The sequence below is a fragment of the Gopherus flavomarginatus genome, chromosome 3 (genome assembly GCF_025201925.1).
Source record: "Gopherus flavomarginatus isolate rGopFla2 chromosome 3, rGopFla2.mat.asm, whole genome shotgun sequence".
Classification (NCBI taxonomy): Eukaryota; Metazoa; Chordata; order Testudines; family Testudinidae; genus Gopherus; species Gopherus flavomarginatus.
This window is the reverse complement of record NC_066619.1, coordinates 36,791,920-36,816,795: the sequence shown is the minus strand read 5'-3', so window position 1 is coordinate 36,816,795 and position 24,876 is coordinate 36,791,920. Positions and strand designations below refer to the sequence as shown.

At 38.9% G+C, this 24,876-nt stretch overlaps 1 protein-coding gene across 2 annotated transcripts in view; it reads right to left on the bottom strand.

Moving 5' to 3' along the window:
- Window positions 1-1,324: 1,324 nt before the first annotated feature.
- The window catches only part of MAP3K1 (mitogen-activated protein kinase kinase kinase 1), a 104,513-nt gene continuing 80,961 nt past the window's right edge, over window positions 1,325-24,876 (bottom strand). For both annotated transcript variants that reach the window (XM_050946859.1, XM_050946857.1), the window contains exons 10-20: window positions 24,317-24,607; window positions 23,728-23,849; window positions 20,448-20,539; window positions 19,957-20,146; window positions 18,294-19,572; window positions 16,526-16,678; window positions 12,061-12,223; window positions 8,571-8,702; window positions 6,057-6,199; window positions 5,403-5,534; window positions 1,325-4,019 (exon numbers count right to left, since the gene is read on the bottom strand). In XM_050946859.1, the coding sequence (XP_050802816.1) occupies window positions 3,870-4,019; window positions 5,403-5,534; window positions 6,057-6,199; window positions 8,571-8,702; window positions 12,061-12,223; window positions 16,526-16,678; window positions 18,294-19,572; window positions 19,957-20,146; window positions 20,448-20,539; window positions 23,728-23,849; window positions 24,317-24,607 (2,847 nt within the window). In that variant the 3' untranslated portion in view covers window positions 1,325-3,869. The remainder of the gene's footprint in view (window positions 4,020-5,402; window positions 5,535-6,056; window positions 6,200-8,570; window positions 8,703-12,060; window positions 12,224-16,525; window positions 16,679-18,293; window positions 19,573-19,956; window positions 20,147-20,447; window positions 20,540-23,727; window positions 23,850-24,316; window positions 24,608-24,876) is intronic.

Here is a 24,876-nt window from a genome sequence, read left to right as displayed (position 1 = left end):
TCATTCATATTGTGTATTGTACATTTATGCTTAAAAACAGGGCCTACAATATGAGAGATTCTCCCAGTCCTGTGGATTTTAATAGTGCATATAATAAATCAAAAGAGGGAGATAAGATCTTTAGAATTTAACTCTAATTCTTGTCTTGTGTAGTTTTTCTCTATTCAGACTCCAGTCTATTTTTTCAGCTTGTTTTCCCATTAATATTGGGGTTTTTCTGGTTAAATGGAGGATGGCTGTTGACAAGTTCTGTCAATGAGGCAAGCTCTGTCTGCTGGTGTTCCCATGACATCGCTATGGGGAATATAAATACACTAATATTTGTACATTAAAAATATGGTTTACAATGTCCCTATCAAATGTATTTCAGACAGGTTTAAATTTAAATATTGTAATTTGATTTTACTTTAATTTTCACTTTTAAAATAATGAGCTGTTTCCAAGGAAGTAACTAGAACTAGCCTTAAGGATACATATTTTCACATGACTTGAGTATGAAGAGAAGTTTGACATGATTACTACTTTAATGCAGAAACAACAAATTTCACTGTAGCTCTAGCAAGCAGAGCTGATTCATTTTCCTTTCACTAGAGACAAAAACCATAATAGCCCAGAACTGATTTACTAATTTCTACTCACCTGATTTGACAATGAAGAGCTTTATTTTTTTGTAGTAATACAAACTCATACAGGCACTTTTAAAAGAATTATTGCCACTCTTTACATGTACCAGTGTAACACCTTAAATGTATCAATATGTAAAATAATAGCTCAAATTTAGGAGAGTGATTTTATTTAAAAAACAAAAAACAAAGGAAAAGGGAAAGTAGTAATGGAAGTACCTAAATATTTCCCAGTATAAGACCCATAATATAGGCTTTGATTCATCAAAGCACTTAAACCTATACATACGACATCACCATAAGTAACTCTGTTGAACAGAGACAGACTGAAACACATGGCAAGTGCTTTTTTGGATGAGGGGTCATGATGAGCAGAGCATTATTTCAATTTTTTTTTAAATGACAAGCATAGTCACTGAATGAGATTGAAAAACTTCCTATGTTTGGATATTTTTGAAAATATAAAAAATTAGAGTCATGGAAAGGTCAGATAAGTGAAAAAGATAAGTGATGCTGATTAGCTGGAGTGTTCAATTCTTTGTCAAATAGCTGAGAAAAGTATAAGACCCTTTCTAAGGAGTCTGAAGTCTCTCTTTGCCTAACAGCAGCAGCAGGTGCTCTATACATCTGTGTATAAACAATGAAAAAGTGCCAGAAGTGTTTGATTCAAAACAGCTGCATTATGATAAAGAGTAACAACATTTGTTCAAAATCTTTTATTTACTATAAAGACAAAAACACCAAAATAGGTACAAATTATACTATAAAATTGGTTCAACAGGGTAAAAACTTTTAATTAAAATATCTTGATATATTTAAAACAACAAAGGATACAACGAAGCCAAATTTTCTTAACCCAGAGATTTCTGTAAAATTTGCTTGCACAATAAGGTGCTAATAGAAGTTAGCCCTTAAGCCCTGGAAGTCTTAGGAATCAGTCACATAGCAAATATAATTTCATTGTGAAAGTGAACTTTGGTAGAAGAAAATCTATAGGACACCTGAGGTAGTAGAAATTGGAATAAACAGCAGTAGACGTTATTTACAACTTAAGTACCAAATAACATTAAGAACACAAAAATAATTACACAATACAATTTTCAGTCCAGCTTTGATCCAAAGAAAATAAGAATATTACATCACATCTGCATTTTAAAAACACCACAATTACCAGCAAGCCGAGGGAAATGCAAACAAACTCAAACAATATGCATTTGGACATCTAGAGGCAGTCTGAGTTTGAAATGTGGTAGGCATGGTGATCTACAAAGTAATACTGATTAGCTGAGGTTCATCAGTGTATACAGTTTACATTTCTGCCAGAAAAAGTACTAATCTGACAACTGATCTTCCAGTACATGAATTGGCAAGAGTGCACCCTTTAAAGCTTGCACATAAGAAAGACTTGGAAACAATCTTATTAGAATAATGAAGAATTCTAAGCGGTTAAAAAAAAATGAAAGAAAAAGTCAAGTACAATACAGTTAGAGCTACCAAACTTCACATTTCGGTATTTTTTTTTTTTAACTCTTCAAAGTTTGCCAATTTTCCAAAACAAAGGAATGTAAAATTTCAAAAAGAAATACACATTCACGTCTAATGAAACCGTTATTAGCATGAGCACTATCATTCCTGTAAACTTATCTTAAACTTGTTTTACTTCCAATTTAGGTTTTGTGTACATTTTTAATGTACTACTATAGCTTATTTAGTTTGTCCTGAGTCTTTGAAAATAACCAATTCGATTTCAGTCCAGCAATTCAACTGGCTTCTGAAGAGTTAAAACTTAAACAGTTATTTAAAAATAAAAAATGGATTAAACACAATCAGTACTTGATTTAAAAAGACACCCCCCAATTAAAAAGCAAAAGAACAGCTGCCATTTTCCTTCAGAATTACATGCACCAGAATCTAAAAACCTGCCTTTAAAACCATTAAAAGACGTTTTTTAAAAAAGAAAACACCTGTTTAAAAAACTCAAGTTTTGTACTACAGGTGAAGCGTTACATCAAATTTTGTCTTAACTTGCTTTTCAAGTCCAAGTTCATTTCTTGTTAAAATCAAGACTATTTTTAAGGTAAGGTCATATTTTTTCCAGATTTTCAAATTACATAATCAGTTGCTACTGTAAATAGATGATGTATAGCAGAAGGAAAACAGCAGCTAAAACTTAGTATCAGTGGTGAACATGAATACAGTTTTGTTACACAGTAAGAGACTTGAATCCAGAGCCTGGTCCTGCTCCCTCTTAAGTCACAGGCAAAAACTCCCACGGACTTTAATGGGAGCTACAGGCAGGGCTCTTGACATGAAACTTGTCTACACAGTTTACCAAAAGAAATTGTTACATGAAAATAGGCTCAAAAACTAACATTTAACATGATCTGGGGATACAAGTTGTTTTTATGCACACAAATCTTCCTTTTTTAAAAAAAAAACCTGACTACGAGAGCCTGAAACTATCAGTTTTTTATTCCAGATTTCAAATAAACCTGTATTCTTCAATCAGCAAGATATTCAGTGACATCTAGTTTGCACCTAGTTCTGAAGATTGTTTGTTTTAAAGATCACCTTTCCCTGAATGTAAAATGAAAGTATAGAACCATAACTTCAAAAAGGAAATTACAGGGCCAGCAGTAAATGCACAGTGAATCACAGCTGCCTTGTCACATTTTTCATGAAGGCAGAATATGGTTTTAAAAGTATTCATCCATGTTTGTATGTATTACTCCACTAAGAGAACATACTTTGTGAAATAAAAGGAATATATACAGAATTTCCTTTTTAGCCAGTGATGAAAAACTGAATGTAATTGCAGAACCCTCTGCTTATGACCACAATGTGAAATGGAACAGTGACTGCAATATTAAAATAGATCCTGAGCCCCTCAGCTGCTAATATTGCTGAAAAAGTGCTCCAAATAAAATAAAATAAAATCACTTATCTGCTAAACAATCATGCAGATTTAAAGAAAAATGTTTTCTTGTTCACCTTGAGCCAGATCTTTGAAAAGGCACAGTTCACATATTTCTTCACAAGTTGTGAAAGGTTGCATACTGAGCTTAGGTAAAGATCTCGATTTGTCAATCACATACTTAGGTAAGGATCCTCCACTGGCCTTAAATCCTTGATGTATAATTAAGACCAGTAGAATAATACATACTGCGGTGCTAAACTGCACTGCAAGATGGGCATTGTTCTATATTCAGTAGCATCTTCAGTAAATCATAATTTTTACACAATTAGCTACCATGTAGTACGGAAGACTGGGTGTTTCAGCAGTTCCCGTGATGGGGGTCTGTCCTGAGGTTGAAGTTCTAAACACCGAAGCGTCACGTCTCTTAAACCAGGAGACAGATGTGAGGGGATTGACGGAGCAGTAGTTGCGCTAGCAATCTACAGACAGAAAAAAAATGTTTTTAGAAGTTATCAACAGTTTTGATTTTTTTGACTCCATTTACTCCACTAGATGCTGGCTGACTGGACAACTCCTCATTTCCAAAGCCAGTTTCTCTACAGATTACACAAGTGATTACATTATAGAAAATAATGCTTTGGGCTTGACATCACTTTGGGATTTTCCTGACCTCAGTTAGCTGTGATGTCTGCTCTCCCAATATTCATGCCCTCTGCTGCTACTCTTAGTCTCAGTTCTCTCCTTGCATCCTCTTATAATTCTGTTTCTAGGACAAGACTCCCTCGTACCCATCAGCTCAGAGAGCTGGGAAATTCTCCTGCCAAGCTTATACTGTATAAGCATTATTCTGGCACACCACTTATCTGTGTTTAACTGGCATAAGGCAAGGAGGCCTATGGATCTGGTGAGGGTTGGGTATCTGTAGTATACCCTCCCTCACAGTATCAGAGGGGTAGCCGTGTTAGTCTGGATCTGTGAAAGCAGCAGAGTCCTGTGGCACCTTACAGACTAACAGACGTATTGGAGCATGAGCTTTCGTGGGTGAATACCCACTTTGTCGGATGCACAGTGCCTTGCCAGTGCATTTCAACCAAAAATTGGAAGCAGAACCACCAAGTCTGAAGTGTAGTTTACTCTGTTGATTCAATCCATAGCCTCTCTATATGAATGCCAATTAGGGTTAACAAGGATGATGGTTGTGGTGATGTAGACCCATAGCTATCATTAACTAGACTGAGACCACCAACCAATTCATGTATGCCCTTGAACAGAGGTAATTGATTCTAATCAAACCCTAGTAAATTGTAATCTGTGCATGATTACTGTTGTACTGGCTCATATTTTATAGAAATATTTTATTCGTTCATTTATGCATGCTATTCAACTAGATTATTTCTATTAAGATTTTTAGAGGGTTTTTTTTTTGAAAATTGAATAAGAATTAGGGGGAGGGATAAAGCAGGACCAATCCCTAAATGGCCCCCTCAAGGACTGAACTCACAACCCTGGGTTTAGCAGGCCAATGCTCAAACCACTAATCTGTCCCTCCCCCGCCACTCCTGCTTTGCTCCCCTAATTTATGGGTGTATTCATATCTTAGTGTAGTGCTCCTCTCTAGAGGCTATTTTTGGGGGTGAATCATTTTTCAAAAAAAACAGAGGAAATGATTTGTAGCTAGAATGTAGCAGATGTACATTACTGTAGTATTTGTAATAAAAAATCTTATATAAAAAGGAAGCATTGTAAATTATTATTCACTGTGTAACTTATTTCTTCCTAAAATCTACACTGTTATACATGAAATCAAGCACTGAAGTGCCAACATTTGCTTAACTTGTTTATGATACAACAAGGTATCTCACCTTAAATATCAAAGCAAGGTGATTGGAGTGCTTCTCAGCATTCCAAGGTGGTTTAGCACAAGCCATTTCTATAATAGCACAGCCAACACTCCATACATCACAGCTCCTACCATATTGCTGGCCCCGCAGTACCTATAAAAGAAAGATACATCAAGGCTTAAGCTAATTAATTCCATGCCACTAACACTACACACGCATTATTCTATACACATACAAGCCAAATCAAGTGCATTTTAATTATAATTTTGCATTAAGTGACTTAACAAGGGTATAAATATAAGGGTATAAATACTGAGAAGTTGTATCTATGTGTGAAGTACAACAACAACAATTAAAGGGCCTGGTCAAACAAAAAATTAGTGTCCTGTAATTAAGAAGGCTCAGTGGCCATTTACATGAAGGAACAATATGTCAAGATGTGGTCCATCTCAGGGTAACTGGAACAACCATCTGGGAAGGGAAAAAACCAAGATAGCAACAAAACATGATATATTTACATAATTCCCATTTTTTATGACAATGAAGTTATATGAAGCCCTGCTTCACTTATGGATACTTTTTCAAAGAGTTTTCTGTTATCATTTGGCTGAATTAATTATTTGCATAAAGCTCTACCACACATCCCCCGACAAAATTTTCAAAGTGGCTTCTTACCTCTGGTGCCATAAATGCAATAGTTCCCAACAACTGTCCCTGAAACTCTCCAGCACCAGTTCCCTTTGATGCCAACCTGGCTGCAGCTCCAAAATCAGCAATTCTTAATCTATGACCTGTGCTGTCAATTAGCAAATTGGCACCTGTCAACAGCATAACAAAAACACTGCTAGTTGGCTATCTGTCAAAAACACAATGAGATACTTATCTGTATTAAAAAAGTACCAATGGTCTGACAAACCCATGAAAGCAAGGAGACGAGGAGCTAAGAACAGAATACTGCCCAGAACTGTCTAATAGTGGCTGATCTGTCTCCATTATGCTTCGATAACATTACACACAGTGGCCTGAGAATATGTGAGATAAAAGATTTTTGAAAAGCAGCATGAAGCCTCAGAAGTGGGGCAAATGTAAGTGTAGGAAGCAGAGTACAGCCCTAGAAGATGGCGGTGACTATAACTTAGTGAAGGCCTTATACAGCTAAGTAACTCCTCACTTAATGTTGTAGTCATGTTCCTGAAAAATGCCACTTTATGCTAAATGGCGTTAAGCGAATTCAATTTCCCAATAAGAATTAATGTAAATGGGGGCGGGACGGGGACGGTTCCAGGGAATTTTTTTTCACCAGACAAAAGACATTATATACATACACAGTATAAGTTTTAAACAGTTTTAAACAATCAGTTTAATACTGTACACAGCAATGGATGACCGTGACTGAGGTGGTGGAGTAGAAGGGTGGAATATTTCCCAGGGAATGCCTTGCTGCTAAATGATGAACTAGCACTTGGCTGAGGCCTTAAGGGTTAATACACTGTTGTTAATGTAGCCTTACACTCTACAAGGCAGCATGGACTGAGGCAGGAGGGAGGAAACACAACAGGTGCAGGGCAGTAGCTGCGAACACTTCCCTGCAAAAACTGAACATGATGATGATCCCACGCTATCCAGCTGGAGCGCACCACTCCCTCCTCCTGACAGCACATGCATGGCTACATAGGTGCTGACTCTCCAAAGTGCTGGGGGGTGCATGCATGAGAAAGAGAGAGACAGAGACAGACATGCATTGCCCCTTTAAGTACTCTGACCCCACTTCAAGTACATTGCCCTTTTAAGCAGATCAGACAGGAAGCAACAGCTTCCAGCAAGCTCCCTCCTTTTTGTGCCTCTCCTCCCCTTTGTGGTGAGGGGGTACGGAATGGGGCTGGGAGGCAGGAGCAGGGGGACATCCTGATATCAGCATCCTTCTCCTCCACCCTCCCCCAGCAAGCAGGAAGCTCTGGGGAGCAGCTCCAAGGCAGAGGGCAGGGCAGGAGCAGCACAGCAGTGAGGGGCAGCTGCCGAGCCACATACTTTAGAGGGAATTTAGGGGAGCTGATGGGGGGAGCTTCTGGCCCCCCCAGTTCTAATCCCCACAAGGAGGGGCTGCTCTTCCAGAGATTCCTGCAAACAGCGGACAAAGCAGGCAGCTGCCAAAGGACATTATAAGAGAGTATTGTGCAACTTTAAACAAGCCTGTTCCCTAATAGATAAGCAACGAAACAACGTTAACCAGGACAACGTTAAGTGAGGAGTTACTGCAGGAGTGGCACCAGGGTTTTTGGCGCCCTAGGCAAGGGTCCTTCCGCGCTCCCGATTGGCGGCAATTCGGCGGCGGGGGGGTCCTTCCGCGCTCCTGGTCTTCGGGGCACTTCAGCGGCGGGTCCCGGAGCGAGTGAAGGACCCGCCGCAGAATTGCCGCCGAGGGCCGCAAGATGCTGCCCTCCCAAATCCTGGTGCCCTAGGCGACTGCCTAGGTCGCCTAAATGGAAGCGCCAGCCCTGAGTTACTGTTTATAAGCTCTCCTATAAACCTTACATCCTTTTATCTGAATGTAAGTGGCTCACATCCACTTGAAAATAACTCCAGAAAGAGGGGGCCAAAGAAAGCATTCCCTTGAAATTTATATTCACACTTAAGATGTGAGAACAAACTGCCACAAGCCAGCCTGAAATCAGAGACCAGGATGTTCCTATTGGATCTTTACTGTACAGTTATATCAACATTAGTTGTAAGCAAAATTCCATAGGTTTGGCCATTTTCCTTATCATAAGAACCAAAAATTTCAATGTTCGTCTGAATCCCTTACACCTACAAATTAAGCTGAGACCAAGAGCTCAAATACTGAGATGCCCTGGGGCCAAATAAAGATCTAGAAAACAAACTGGTGACCAATAATGAAAAATGGAGAAAAGCTATCTGAACATTTTTGAACTTTCAAAAAGATTTGAGTTTGGTTTGATTTGCTTATGTTAGCTGAACCAATTTGTTCATCGCTAAATCAAGGAGGGATATGTCTCCAAGCACCATATGAATGTTTGGATGCAGTTTAGTAGCTTCAAGGTTCCTAAATACAACTAGGCAAATCAAGCACAGATCTCATCTCCAATAAGTGAGACACAGATAACAACTGCCCTCAAACAAAGAAGCTTTCTGAACTCTAATAAGTAAACAACACAGTCAAAGAGTTCTTACCTTTGACATCTCTGTGGATAATCTGATTCTCATGGAGGTAAGAAAGGCCACGCAGCAGTTGTTCTGTGTAGTTAACAACAACTGATTCTTTGAAGGCTCCATATTTACTTAACAAATGAGCAACTGATCCCCCTGAAAGATAAATTGTTTATATTTTTTATCCAATATTTATACTCATGATTAGCAGTAGGTAGCTTTGGCTGCCATAATTGGACTAATTTTTTCTATGATTTTATTGGACACTAGTGACTCAATTTTTAAAAAAATGTGTGCTGTACTGTATAAGCACAGAAATCTACCATGAGCACAGCTGTGTAGTTTCCAACTGCAACTCAGCACACATTTTAAAAAACCATTTGCCTTAAATATCCCTTTAAAAAGAGAAACTCAAAAAGCCTTATAAAAAGTTAGTGAGTTCTATTGCTGATGGAAAGTAACCTACAGATATTAATTCAATTTACTATACTAAGTTTCTCAAGAAGACCAACAGTTTTAAAATATTATTATAAATGGCGATGTTAGAACATAAACAAGCCTCTTATTTAGTGTTCCTCAGTGGACCTTAATTTTCTCTTTTTCTTACCATTTATATATCTGTATTTAAATATTTAATATGCAACTTTTTTTTTTAATTTAACAGGAAAAATACAAAAAAGCAATTTTTTCTCATTTTTGTTTTCTAAAGATAATATTTGCATGTCTCAAGTATTCCTCTATCTATTCTTGATAACAATTACTCCTGGGGAAATTCTGCTCCACCGTGCATGCGCAGAATTCATGTGTCCTGCAGAATTTTATTTTTTTCTGCTGAAAATATTCTGCCCCAGAAGTGTTGCAGTTCTACCTTTCACACACCAGAGGCCACTGTGGTGCCAAAACAGACAACAGCATGAATGCAACAGGCTGGTCTGGTGCCACAGCGGCCTCTGGTGGTCAAGAGGTAGAACTGCAGCACCTCTGGGGCAGAATGCATTTTCTGTGGGGAAAAATTCTGTGCGCGCAGTGGCAAAAAATTCCCCCAGAAGTAGAAGTTCATCACAGCACCTGGCCCGTGGAGCCAAGTAAGGACAGAGTGGGGCATATAGCGTTTCTGGGGGGTCACAGACTGGGGTTCAGAATGGCTAGTGGGGGAGACAGACTGGGTCTGGGCTCAGAAGCTAGTTAGGTCACAGCAGTGAGCCAGGGGCTGAATGGGAGTGGGGTTGCCTGGGGACAGGGAAGGGGGGGCCTGCAGGGACCCACAGAGATGTGGGAGGAGGCTGCAGGGACCCATCATGATGGGTAGCGAGGAAAGGGGAAGATGTGCTTGACTGAATGGGAGAGTCTTGGGATCAGGCAGGGTCTGCAGAGGGAGGCTCCTCAACTCCCTAACAATCCTGCCCTCCCCCGCAAAAAAAACAAAATAACTTGTTCCGTATTTCCCCCACCCACACCCTAAAAACCTCCAAGTTCACTTCAGGCTCCTTCCCTCTTCCTCAGCTCCTCCATTACCCCTGACATCCTCAAGCCTTTGCACTGCTTCTGATGAGTGCAGGAAATACAGCTGTGTATTGTAATTTAAATGAATTATTCAAAGTTCTGTATTAATATGCCTAATCCATTTGTCAAAAAAATTACCAGAATCTTTTTTTCAGGTCTGTATTGTTACAGATATACTTGCTGATAGATATTTTGAAATAAATTACCAAAATAATTGAAACTGTCATGATTATATTGTGTTATTTTAACAAAAAATACATGGAATTTTAAAATATTGTGCGCAGAATTCCCCCAGGAGTATATTACCTGGACAACAGTAAAATGTGAGGACCATTTCTGACATTATCTATACCATATATTACACTTTCATAAAATCAAACTTTTTAGACTTGAGAGCTCTTCTTCTCTTGCATGTTTTTCAGTCTGCTAGTGTTTCAGGAAAGTGTTTTCTGCGCCATTACATTCAGTGATACTCACTTGAGGTTTGTATGTTAGATGGCTGATAATACTGAGTAGTCTACCAGGATACGTAATTGTTGAAGAAGATACAATGCTCTCTTCCATGGTCTCCTAATTTGTCATTACAGATACCACTCCATAAGTGTTTGGATTTTGAATAACTACAAGACACATTTCTACTGAACTGTACTGGTAAACCCCTATTTTAGAAAACTCACTTTAACCTAAACTGTCTTTGGGGCCCTCTCCAGCCTGGTAGTGCGTTACTGTATTTTTCCTGATTGAAACATAGTTTTATAAAAATATTGAGCATCCCAAGCAGCTCTAGCAAAGATTTTTTAAAAAAATAATTCGCTCTGAATTTGATACGACGTGGTTGAGAATAAAATATTTTAAACTGCATCAAACTAAGGTCTGCATCCCTGGAGCACCTAACTTCTCCCCAGTTTGAGCAGTTGAACAACAGATCTTTCCTTGATATTGCCACCTCATGATTTTTTGAGATGTGATGTGCCGTATTTAAGATTTAGTACACCTTTTTTGCATGCAATTTCCCAGTCTAATTTTCTTTTTGGAGGGTGGGGAGAGGGAGGAGAGAGTACATGGAGATTAAAAAAAGAAAATCTGAAACTATTCAGCCCACAGAACTTATAAGTCTCTTGAACTAACAACTGTGCACACGTGTGAGCATCAAGACAGTTTCTATTGCACATTCTTAGTATGGAATTTTCAAATGTATATTTGTTAAATCAGCGGTTCTCAAACTGTGAGTCAGGGCCCCAAAGTGGGTCACGACCCATTTTAATGGGGTTGCTAGTGCTGGTGTTAGATTGCTGGGACACAGGACTTCAGCTTTGGCCTCCTTACCCAGGGCAGGCGGGCTCAGACTCCCTCCCACCCCCAGCCAGCAGGGCTTGGGTAAGCTCGGGCTTTGGTCCCCTCTCCTGGAGTCGTGTAGTAAATTTTGTTAGAAGAGGGTCACAGTGAAGTTTGAGAACTGCTGTATTAAATCAAACCCACTCTTTCCCCTAAAATGAAAACAGAATAGTTGTCTCTCAGTAAGGACTACATCACTACTAACTTAAAACATCATCTGCTTTAGCCCCATTCATAAAGTGTGGGTAGAATTTTTTCCACAGCAAGAAATCCCTCCCACCTACACATGTACTCCTGTAATTCAGGAACAGGTGAAAGGATTTTTGGTCAAACTTCCCAAATAAAATTCACCTTAAACATGGAAAAGTTCAAGTAAAAAAAAGTGAGTATTTTGGAAAGATACCAGTACGATCACTTGAAGACACAAGAGATACTGTTTTGCAACCTAAAATACTGCTAGCTACTGGTGCCTACAACTATACTAATAAATGTGCAAAGTGCAGTTATTCATTAAAATATATCAGTGCGGAAATACACAAATTGTAACGCTCATTTAACACAGTGTAAACCCTGGAAAATGGAGAATTACTTTCTTCCTAGAAGAGGAACAGATGTTCATTTGCTTTTTATTCCAGAAGTTTGGTTCCCCTTTTGCTATGTACAGAATGCTGTTTACCTGCCATCCATTCTATAAAGAGATTATAGTTGCTCTTCTCACATGTAGCACCCAACATTCGAATGATATTAGGATGGTTCAGATGACTCATCATCCTTATCTCTTCTCTCAGTGCTTCGACTACCTCTTCCTGCTCAGATGATGTGTTCCTGACATATGTCACCTATTTCACAAAAACATTTAAATTTTATCTTAGATAATAGTTTTGAATTTAATATCATAGTTTCATAGAATATCAGGGTTGGAAGAGACCTCAGGAGGTCATCTATAGTCCAACCCCCTCCTCAAAGAAGGACCAACCCCAACTAAATCATCCCAGCCAGGGCTTTGTCAAGCTGGGCCTTAAAAACCTCTCAGGACGGAGATTCCACCATCTCCCTAGGTAACCCATTCCAATGCTTCACCACCCTCGTAGTGAAATAATTTTTTCCTAATATCCAACCTAGATCTCCCCACTAGGGCTGAGCTCCATCCTCTTTGGAACCCCCTTCAACAGGTAGTTGAAAGTTGCTATCAAATCCCTCCTCTCTTGTCTTCTTCACACTAAAGGCCAGTTCCCTCAGCCCCTCCTCGTAAGTCATGTGCCCCAGCCCCCTAATCATTTTCATTGTCCTCTGCTGGACTCTTTCCAATTTGTCCACATCCCTTCTGCAGTGGGGGGCCCAAAACTGGATGCAATACTCCAGATGTGGCCTCACCAGTGCCAAATAGTGGGGAATAATCACTTCCCTTGTTCTTCTAGCAATACTCCTCCTAATGCAGCCCAATATGCGTTAGCCTTCTTGGCAACCAGGGCACACTGTTGATTCAGATCCAGCTTTTTGTCCACTGTAATCCCAAGGTCCTTTTCTGCAGAACTGCGGCTTAGCTAGTCGGTCCCCAGCCTGTAACAGTGCATGGGATTCTTCTGTACTAAGTGTAGGACTCTGTATTTGTCCTTGTTGAACCTCAGATTTATTTTGGCCCAATCCTCCAATTTATCTAGGTCACTCTGGATCCTATCCCTACCCTCCAGAGTATCTACCTCTCCTCCCAGCTTAGTGTAACCTGTGAACTTGCTGAGCATGCAATCCATCCCATCATCCAGATCATTACTGAAGATGTTGACCAAAACCGGCCCCAGGACCGACCCCTGGGGCACTCCTCTTGATTCCGTTTGCATTTCCTTAACTGTTAATTTGGTTTTGGCATCTTAGATCCACCAGATTAATGGGTTTGCATGCCTCATTCTGTAGAGACTCAAATATTGATGCCTTTCTGCTTCTACTCACTGTCCAGAACTCTGCATGTTCTGTGTCTTAAATCTTTTGAGTCCCTTTTGGTGGCAAGATCTGTAGGGATGTAACTCCAAGGCTGCTTGCAGCAATCAATCATTCTCCTGGTATCTTTGCACATTAAACTAATTTAAACTATTCTGATGATAAAAAGAAGCCCAGACCATTCCAAATTCTTGGGAATCACAAAGCAAATTACAGACCTTTAACTCACGCTGTGTGGACAGAATAAATGCTGCTACAGTAAAAAGAAAAAGAAAAAGAAGAGACTGTCTACATTAACACAGCAAAAATTGAAAAACAGGGTTTGTGGGGGTCTAATCTACATTTAGTTTGTAGATTCCTTTCAAAACAGATAAAATCAGAGTGTCATTTATGGGCAGCACTTCCCTCTCCAGTCAAGTTCAGGTGGGAAAATGCCAGTAACAGGAGTTCTCTAAAAGCAGAACCCTTGTGATGGATTAGTCATGCAGCATGCCTTGTGAATTCTCACCAATGTGCAGCAGTTAACAACAGTTGGGGCCACACCTCCCCAATGAATTGTAGGATCACATCTGCCTTTTTCATGGCAGTTCAATCATCCTGTGATTTATTAATACAACCAGGTCTTTCTCCTCTATTGTTTCAAACTGATGAGACCCCATCTTACAGCAGAGATTCTTGTTCATTAGTCCTGAAGGATCATATTTTCAAAGGCACCTAAAGATGCAGATAGGTGCCTTTGAAAATCCCAGTGGTTGCCTGTCATTGATTTCAATGAGAGTTAGGCACCTAACCGACTTAGGTGCTTTCAAAAATCCCATTGGGCGCCTCTCTGCATCTCTCAGTGCCTAAATATCTTTGAAAATTTGGCCCTAAGTGCATGCACCTTGCACTTTGGATTATATTTCATCCCATTTCTATTACTTCAGTCCTCAAGGTCATCAATTCTTCCCGTTTCATATTCTGCTCATCCTCTGTGTTGATGCTTTCTAACTTTGTGAGCCAATGCTGAGGCAAAAAAGAGGGGAATCTATAAGCAATTGGGAACATGAAACATAATTTCAAGTACAATGCTTGGAGCGGTGGTTGTTGGACATAGAATGTCTCAACAATTAACTGCTCTAAAGTGCTTAGAGGACTCTGGAGTCTCAGAATGTAAATGCTACAAAGTGAAGCACTGCAGATACCACAGCAAATGAAGTATCTTTATAAAAGAGGTATTGTAGTCTATTCGGGTTGACCACTGGACTAGGATAATAGGAGAGATGGGTTTTAGCCTTGGCTCTGTCACTAACTGTGTGACCTAGTGCATGTCGCTTGTGATATGAGCTTCAGAAGTGCTGAGCATTTCAGCTTCAATTGAAGTCATCTCTGCAGATTAGGCCTTAAACACTTTGTTAGTCTCTCCTCCTCTGTGAAATGGTACACGTAACGACCATCTTTCCACATCAGTTTATTGTAAGGATTAATTAATGTTTGCAATGTGCCTTACAGGAGACTATTCAAATTTTCAGTATTAGTACTATTGACTGTGTCAGGAAAAGGGCAAGAGTCAGAGGGAATCATTTGGTTTTGATAGAATCTGCAAGTGGTCTAGATTTAGAAAGCGGGTTCTTTAAAGATATAAATCGAGAGAAACGCCTACATAAACCTGAGTGGGGGGAGAAGGGAAACAAGATGAGAAAACCAGGAAGGACTTCCTGGGTTCTCCCTGAATGGATTCTGAGTAATGAAAGGTTACTTACCAGTAACTGTTTAAATATATTGTGTCTGCAGATCAACAATGCAGGAGTCTTAGAACCCTTTCAAAGGAGTAAACTCTTGAGGACATGTGAATGCTCCTTGAATCCACAACTCTGGAAGGGAGGGTATGAAAGACCCCATCTCCTCCTCCTCTCTCTCCAATTTCAGAAACATCTTTTTAATCTCTGAAGAAGTAGGTAGAGGGAAGGCCTAAGGCTCTGAAAACTATGCTGGTATTTAAGTCCTGACTACTGCAGTAAAAGCAACCTGCTATTTCAGATCCATGGAGAGGCCCTATTACCCTAGGACACTCTGGAATCAGAGTAGGCCAAATGTGCTGGGACATGACTGAAATTGATCCTCGGTTCTCAATCCTTACTAGATTTGAAAGGACAGTATCTTGCAAAGAAGTCTCCCTATGCCGTCGCTTCCTCTTTGTTCTCTAAGAGGAGTTGCACAGGAGTTGAAGGATTTAGAGCCCTTCACAAACCTGACATCCACTCAGAAGAGAGAGATCTGCTGAGGACACTGGATCTGGAGACTTGAAAGTCTTCAAACCTGTATGTCTTAGATTATTCTCTGACTGATCTCAGAACTTAAGAGTCAGAGTTTATGGCTAAAAGGGATGACCAGATCATCTTGTCTGACCTTCCGTATTTCACAGACCACTAAACACCACCTAGCCACCTTAATATCAAGCCCGACGCCCAAACGTTAAAGTCTCACAGACCTGAAACACCTTAAGCAGAAGATCTCTGCTGAGGTCTAGCAGCTCCTAAATCCTTCTCTATAAAGGAGCTCTTGCATTTGTGGCTCCTCTCTCATACAGACTGTCATCCAAGCATTTTCCATATTGAGGATGCTGGTCCAACCCAGACAACTCTGTGGGTTATAAGAATCACCTCTTAAACATCATCATCTTCTCCATAGCATATGAGTCCTTTGTGGGCAAAATCCTAACCGCTAGAGAAAGAATAGTTCAACGATTATACTAACAACTATCCAGTGAATACGGCCTAGACCGGGAGTCGAGATCTGGGTTCTATTCTCAATTCTGTCACTGACTTGCTGAGTGAACTTGGTCGAGGCAAAAAAGTATTTAAAAATCTACAGAAGAAAAGAGCTATATAAATTCAAACTATTAATTTTTCTTTTAAGTGAGGAAGAACCTATCTAAATGTAACATTCACACCATACAGAGGAATGGGTGGGTTTTGTAACGACAGATGAAGATAGAGACGATTTGGAGAACTGGGCAACTTTTAATTTTCAGGATTCTAGAACAAAGCATCAGAAAGAGTAAGCAATGGCTCACAATACAGGCATTGTGGATCTGCAGAGAATGTCATGAAGGGCAAACATTATTACAAACTGCTCCAAGTAAATACATCTTTATTCAATTTCTTTCCCTCTGTTTATTTAGTCATTAAACTTCTAGAAAATACTCACTGAAGTAGAGCATATACCTGTTTCACCGCCATTAATGTCCCAGTTCCTACATCTTGAGCTTGATAACAGGATGAAAATGCTCCAAGGCCTATTTGCTGACCTTTGAGCCATTCCGCATCTTCTCTGTAATGGTGTTTTGCTTTGGTGTGTCCAGGCAGTGTTTCCGGTGTCTGCAAATTTAATTAAGAATTAAGATTAACTAGCTAAAAACTTAAAGTGCCTATATGAAAATTATGACTTTTAAAGTGAATTAGGGACAACAGTCTGATCCTTTGTCAATCAATGAATTTTCCTAAATCACCCTTAAGTTTGAGTTCACTAAACCAGACAGCATGGGATTACTAATGCCAAACATGGGAATGGCCCTTGTTTAGGAATAGAATCTCTCAACTGCAAAGAGAAAACACATTCTTAAGCATTCAGAAAACTAGTCAGCTTATACAGAGATGGTAGCTGACTATAACACTACAAACTGCAAGAACCCACTTCCAGTGTATTCCAGTAATTGTCTTTTTGAAAAGTAAATTAAATTATCTATTTTTAAATGTTAATTTGTTTTCAAACCACTTCTGTGTTTAATAAAATGCATCTTAAAATTTAGATACAAACTAAGAGAAAGGGCCTGAAATACTCAAATTCATATATTACTCTTCCCTCATTATGATTACATAGCACTTAGAAGCCCCATTTGAGATTGGATGCCATTATGCTAAGTGCCCTACCAACACATAATAAGAGTCCCTGCCCCAAGACCTTACAATCTAAACATACTAGACAGAGTAGGAGGGAAAACAGGGACACAGAAAGTGGAAGTGATCTTTCTCTCTATATTTTCATCTCTATTTGACCTCATCTGCTCTCAAAGTTTCAATTAACTTGATGAGACCTAAATCTACCTCTCTAACCTAACCTCCGCTCATTTTGTATTTCTGACATCTTGTACTGGATGTGTCACCAACTCCCATTCAACATGGCAAAAATGGAAATGTGTTTTCTTTTCCTCACAACCCCCAACCCTTTTGTCCCCTCCAACAATTCAACTATCCTTTCCACTAAGGCTTCCAAACTGCTTCAAGCTCTTTTCCCTTCCATAAATAGGCTCTCATCAAATCACGTCAGCTCTTCCTCTAAAATATCTATAAAAATATGCTTTTCCCCTCCATTCCTATTTCTAAAGCTCTTATCTATTGCTTGAGTAATGAACGTACTCTTCTCTACTCTGGCCTCTATATATCTCACTTAGCTCCTCTCCTCACATATACTGCTGTTAAAATTATTTTTCACGCCTGCTGCCTGCTTGTGTCACTGAGTCCCCCTCCCCTCAAATTCTGCATCAAGTTCAACCTCATTGTCAAACACCTGGCACAACTCTGTTCCTCCTTAAATCTAAGTTCTCACTTCTGCTTACTCCACCTTTCTTTCCCTTTGTTCTCCTCTAATTGCTTTGTACCCTTCTCCCATTCTTGTCTTCAAACTTTCTTCTGTCACCTTATGCCTGGAAATCTCCTTGGTGCAGCAGATTGTGTCTTTCCTCCAAAATATATCATCAAAATATTTCAACAATGACCTCTACAAGATTCTATTAATACTTCAAACTCACACTGGCAGCTGCTTGTCTGTATCTGTATTTGATTCGAATTCCTAGGAACTGTGTCCTCCTTATGTCTGTGCACTGTTGAGAACACACTACATGTTCATTAAATAATGGCAGTGAACTGAAACATGGCCTTATTACAGAACGAGAAAACAACCCCCCACCTCCCCCCCCAACCACAGTATACTCACATCCTGCTGAATAATTATGATATCTTCCCCATTTTCAACCTGTAGTTGGGGAACTATTGGTAGGGCATCTTGAGATGCTGACATTGCCATGACAATAGCTAAAGCCTCCTCTTCTTCAGCTTCCATCTTTTCCTTGCATTTTTGATTATGATTTACATCATCTTTGTAAGTGTCATCGTTTTCCACCCGTTCAGGAGAAAGAACTGCAACTTCCGACTTGAATGTAACCGTGCCATCGCTTGTAGGCATAGAGGCCTCAAGTAAGTCCTCAATACTGGAATTGAGCTCTGCATTGACATCCAGTTGACTACTCTTCTCCTCTACTGGTGTGAACACAGTCTCTTCGCTAGGTATAACTGCATTACTACAACTGCTACTGCTGTCACACTGTAAAATATCATTCAGATCAAGTGTCATATTGGTTTTTGAGGCTTCTCCTTGCCTGCTCACATCACCTGGAGTAGGTCGAGATGGCTTTGGCCTGTGTATATGACTGGATGGCATAGCTCTGGCCTGGGTAAAAACTGGGGAAAGTTTCTCTGGTTCTTTATTTTCAGAACAGTTTCTTTCAATGTGTAGAGAAAGTTTCCGTTGTGTTTGAGGAGAAGTTGAGGGTATTTTGCAGGGAATGAATCCCTGAGGTCTGACTTTAGACATATCTGTTACAGGGCCACCTGGTACACACGGGGTTGAGGGAGAGGGCAATATTGGGAATAATGACTGGGAATGACTGGATGAGGGAGAAAAGTTCAAACACTGACTGTGGGGTCTGCCTTTTGTTTGAATGGCTGGCTTTGGTTGCTCAGTGGTTACTGATGAAACAGGAAGTCCTAAAGAAATGCCAGCCAGTGTCTCAGAAATGTCCTCTGGACTGGCACTCAATTTTTTATCACCTAATCCTCTTCCACTTTTCCCTGATAACTGGACAGTATTGTTAGGAGTATTACTTTGTGTTGTTTCTGGAGAATTATCTGGGGCAGATGGCTGCAGAAAGTCATCACATCTGCATTCCACAGACTGCACCTCTTCCATGCCTAGCTGGATGGCTTCTGCAATCTCCATTTCATCTGCTATTGCCAACAATCGTCGACGCATCCTTGTGTAATGAGTTGAGCTGGTCACACTCAACATTTCTAATAGTTTTACGAACACATGGGGTACTCTTGCAACCATTCTTGCAGCACTCAAAAATACCCTCCGAGACAATTTACCCACCATTGAGTGGGAATTATCAATTGACTGCAAGGCAAAATTCAACAGGGATAGCAGCTTCTTATACCTAAAAATAAATAAATAAATAAATAAATATTATATATGTGTGGGTGCGCATGTATTTTTATATATATTATAAAATATAAATAATACTGCTAAAGCTCATATGTACTAATTATTATTCTAGACACAATCTACACAATACATATCAACAATAGATCAGTACATTGACAGATAATATATTAATTACCATATGAGTGTTTAAGTATATATTTTCAGTAGGAAAGGCAAATTTTCAAAGCTGGCAACTAGCTGTCTAAATTGTGCATCCAGAACTTCTGTAGTCATGTGTGTATGCGAAAGTCAACCCTTTGCCTTAGGCAGCCATTTTTGAAGACCTGGCCAACAATTCAGTTACAGGGAAGAAAAAATGAAATAAATTAAGAAATACCTGTCTACTACAGTGTCAGCCTGTAAAACATCCCCACTGACAATGTGAGGATAAAATTCACCAGGGAATTCCAATAAAAGTCTGTCTATAAGACAAAGACGTCCAAGTAGGGCTTGCCAGTTGTTCGATTCAGTCTGGGTTCCAAGAATACAATTTAAGATGTAATCAACACCACCAATACCAATGGACCCTATGAAAAAATAGTTTATAAGATCAGAGTTAAACTTATGCCCAACTGAGATTCTATGAAATTCTGATAGATCAAATCTGAGCTTACTGAAAGGTAAAGACAGTATGGCTATAAAGTACATAGAAACAGAACAGTTTTGTCAGAAAATTGAATAAAAAGTAGCAAGTTCTCAAAGCAACCCAGTTCCCTTTACAATACTGACTTTTGATACGTTCTTCAATATAGTGAAAATGATTCATGATATTTGCTTACAGACAAAATGTGATGATAATTGCGTATGTATAAATAAAGCAGTTATTACCAGATTTAAGTATTTCTCTACCAACTGCCAGCTCTCCTGCTTGGCCTTTACACATCTCCAACAGCGTTGAAACTGAAAGTTGACTTGTGCGGCTATGGGAAATGAAAGCCAAAAGTAAATTCCACATCTTATATTTTTAATTAACAACATTTTCATCTTTAACATTTCTGGAATTCATATATCAATAGACTGGAGGTTATTTGATATTCTTCATTAATGAGTTATGATGCACAAATTATTCTGACTGATTTCACAGCATTTTCTCCCTTTATATCTTAAAAATGTTTTGGCATTGTTCACCTAGAATCATACACTGCCTAAAAATCAACTTTAAAAATCTAATACCACCCATTCTCTTGCCTACATCATTAAAATCTAACAGTTTCTGAACTTCTATGTCATCTGGAGAGACTCATTTTAGCATAGAAAAAACAATCTGATGATACAACCTCGCCCACCTACATGAGTGGCCAAATCTAAGAATACAACACTATTTTTTTTTATATATATAAACAAAGGAAATGAATGCTTATTTCACCTGATGTCATTACTTTACATTTTTCAGATCAACACTTACTCTGTAACTAGACCAATAAAAGATTACCCTTCCAAAAGACATCTCTCTTAATATGCAACTATAAGCGCCATATACTAACAACATAATGAAGCAGATATGTATGGTGTTTTGTCACAATGGCCAATCATGCGTGCGTGTGCGTGTGTGTATTTAAATACCTATGGCTTGATATTACAGAATCATACGACTGGAAGGGACCTCGAGAGGTCATTAAGGAACTTTCGCTTTCTAGTATGTACAAAGGTGGAGAATTGGGCCTGAACCATTATATTAGTATGTGTTATTTTTAGGGCTGTCAATTAATTGCAGTTAACTCACGCGATTAACTCAAAAAAATTAACTGTGATTTAAAAAAAAAAATCAATAGAATACCAATTGAAATTTACTAAATATTTGGGATGTTCTTCTACATTTTCAAATATATTGATATATATTCCAACACAGAATACAAAGTGTACAGTGCTCACTTTATATTATTTTTGACCATTTTTACAGTCAAATATTTGTAATCAAAAGAAGCAGTATTTTTCAGTTCACCTCATACAAGTACTATAGCGCAATCTCGAGCGTGAAAGTGTAACTTACAAATGTAGATTTTTGTTACATAACTGCACTCAAAACCAAAACAATGTAAAACTTCAGAACCTACACGTCCACTCGGTCCAACTATTTGTTCAGCCAATCGCTCAGACAAATAAGTTTGTTTACATTTACAGGAGATACTGTCCCTGCTTCTTATTTATGTCACCTGAAAGTGAGAACAGAACAGGTATTCACATGGCACTTTTGTAGCCGGCGTTGCAAGACATTTACGTGCCAGATATGCTAAACATTCATATGCCCCTTCATGGTTCAGCCACCATTCCGGAGGACATGCTTCTATGCTGATGTTTGTTTGTTAAAAAAATAGGGCGTTAATTAAATTTGTGACCTAACTCTTTGGGGAGAACTGTATGTCCCTTGCTCTGTTTTACTCATTTTCTGCCATATATTTCATGTTATAGCAGATGATGACCCAGTACATATTGTTTGTTTTACGAACACTGTACTGTCACTGCAGATTTGACACAATGCAAAGGTGGTACCAATGTGAAATTTCTAACAATAGCTACAGCACTTGACCCAAGATTTAAGAATCTGAAGTGCAGTCCAAAATTTGAGAGGAACGAGGTATGCTTTCAGAAGTCTTAAAAGAGAAACACTCAGATGTGGAAACTACAGAACCCGAACCACCAAAAAGGAAAATCAGCCTTCTGCTGGTGGCATCTGACTCCGAGGATGAAAACGAACATGCATCGGTCCGCTCTGCTTTGGATCATTATCGAGCAGAACCCGTCAACAGCATGGACGCATATACCCTGGAATGGTGGTTGAAGTATGAAGGGACATGAGAATATTTAGCGCATCTGGCACATAAATATCTAGCGACGCTGGTTACAACAGTGCCATGCCTATGTCTGTTCTCACTTTCAGGTGACATTGTAAACAAGAAATGGGCAGCATTATCTCTTGCAAATGTAACCAAACTTGTTTGTCTGAGCGATTGGCTGAAGTAGGACTGAGTGGACTTGAAGGCTCTAAAGTTTTACATTGTTTTATTTTTGAATTCAAATTTCTTTTTTGTACATAATTCGACATTTGTAAGTTCAACTTTCATGATAAAGAGATTGCTTTACAGTACTTATATTAAGTGAAGTGAAAATACTATTTTTGTTTTTTTACAGTACAAATATGTGTAATAAATAAATATAAAGTGAGCACTGCACACTTTGTATTCTGTGTTGTAATTAAGTATCAGAGGGGTAGCCGTGTTAGTCTGGATCTGTAAAAGCAGCAAAGAATCCTGTGGCACCTTATAGACTAACGGACATTTTGGAGCATGAGCTTTCGTGGGTGAATTACCCACTTCTTCAGATGCATCTGAAGAAGTGGGTAATTCACCCACGAAAGCTCATGCTCCAAAACGTCCGTTAGTCTATAAGGTGCCACAGGATTCTTTGCTGTGTTGTAATTGAAATCAATATATTTGAAAATGTAGAAAACACCCCAAAATATATAAATAAATGGTATTCTATTATTGTTTAACAGTGCAATTGTGCATTTAATTGCAATTAATTTTTAATCACGCAATTAATTGTTTTAATCACTTGACAGCCCTAGTTATTTTGTATTACAGCAATGCCTGGAGGTCCCAATCAAGAATCAATTCCCAACTTTACTATCCACTGTACAAACAGATAAAACAGTCCGTGCTCCGGAGGCCACAATCTAGAATTATTACAACAATACTGAATCCTGAAAGAATGGAGCATAGTACTACAGAGAAGTAAATAGAGAGAAATACTACTAGAGGAATATTAAGAACCAGACTAATAAAAGAGACTCAATGGGAATCCTAAGCACTAGGTCAGGGCAATCCAAGATAACCAAGAGTATACAGAAGGATGGTGAGAACATACACTCAAAATTTCAAGTCAACACTTGTTGAGAAAAAAAAGATAGGCCCCATAAAGTCAATAAAAAGAAGGCTGCATTCACTAAGTATTGCACATACTGAAAAAATACTACAAGGTGCTTCCAAAACACACCTAGAGCTCTGTCAAGGTAATTTGAATACTACAAAATAATTTATCCATAAAAGTTCTGAATGTAGTTTTAAAAGATTATTGAAAACTTGAAGACCTATTGAATCAACCACCATACCTGTTGGCATCTGCACATTTAACTAATATAGTCTCTACAACTGGCTTGAGAAGTCGCTGTAGTTTTGTCCTTTCTGCCAAACTATGACAAGGAGTATAAACCAGCATGGCTCTTAATGTTTTCTAAGAAAGGGAAAAAAAGAAATATAAAGTCAGGTCAACTACACTTCAGCTTATTATAAAAACGTTTATGAATAGGTTTATATAACACACATGAAAAAGAGCGCTTATCAGTGTGACAAAGAGTTAATGCCTTACTATCGTATATACTTAGTGTTAGAATTACTCAATCTGAAGTCTGGTTGTATGAACACTGTAAGTATGATCAACACCCTAACTCACTTTACCAGGTATTTGAATATATTGGGCCAGATCCTCAGCTGGTGAAGTCAGTGAAGCCATGCCAATTTACATCTGCTGAAGATCTCATCTATTCCCTTCTCAGACAATGCTTACGAGCTAAATAGGGTCTGACTTTCAGCTGTGATGAGCACTCAATTCCCACTGACTTTTCTGGGAGCTGAATGCATCTATTAGTTCTAAGCTACTTCACAAAAATGTCAAAATATGGTGAGTAAACAACTACTTACTAAAGCAGCAACATACACTTTGTAGACAGGGTCAGCACAGACCATGGACAGCACACTGCAGCATGATTCCACTACAACATCTCCTGAGATACCGGTCTGAGATGATCCACTAGCTGCTCCCAGAGCTCCAGCACTTGTGTTGTTTCCATTGCTGCTCCCAGAATTTCCAGTGCTTTCACCATTAGCCAGTAATAGAGCACCACTAACATCATGGGAAAGACGTCTAAGTGCCATCTCCCGTATATTCCAGTTTCGAGAAAACAAGCAGCCAACTAACTCCATTCCAAATACCTAATAAAAGTAAACATATTCCATTTGACTTGGTTGCAAAACATAACATTTAAAGCTTAAGTATTTAAGTACTGTATTTCAGGAAATGTCAAAAAAGGTTTAAAGGGAAAATCTTGTCTTAATCTTTTACGACAGAAAATATACCAGCAGTATCAATTTTAAATATGCAGCCTGTCATATAAAATGAAATACTATGAATGGTAATGCATAGATCTTTCAAAGACTTATCTGTATTTTTGGAAATAATTATCTTCCCTCATTACATTTTT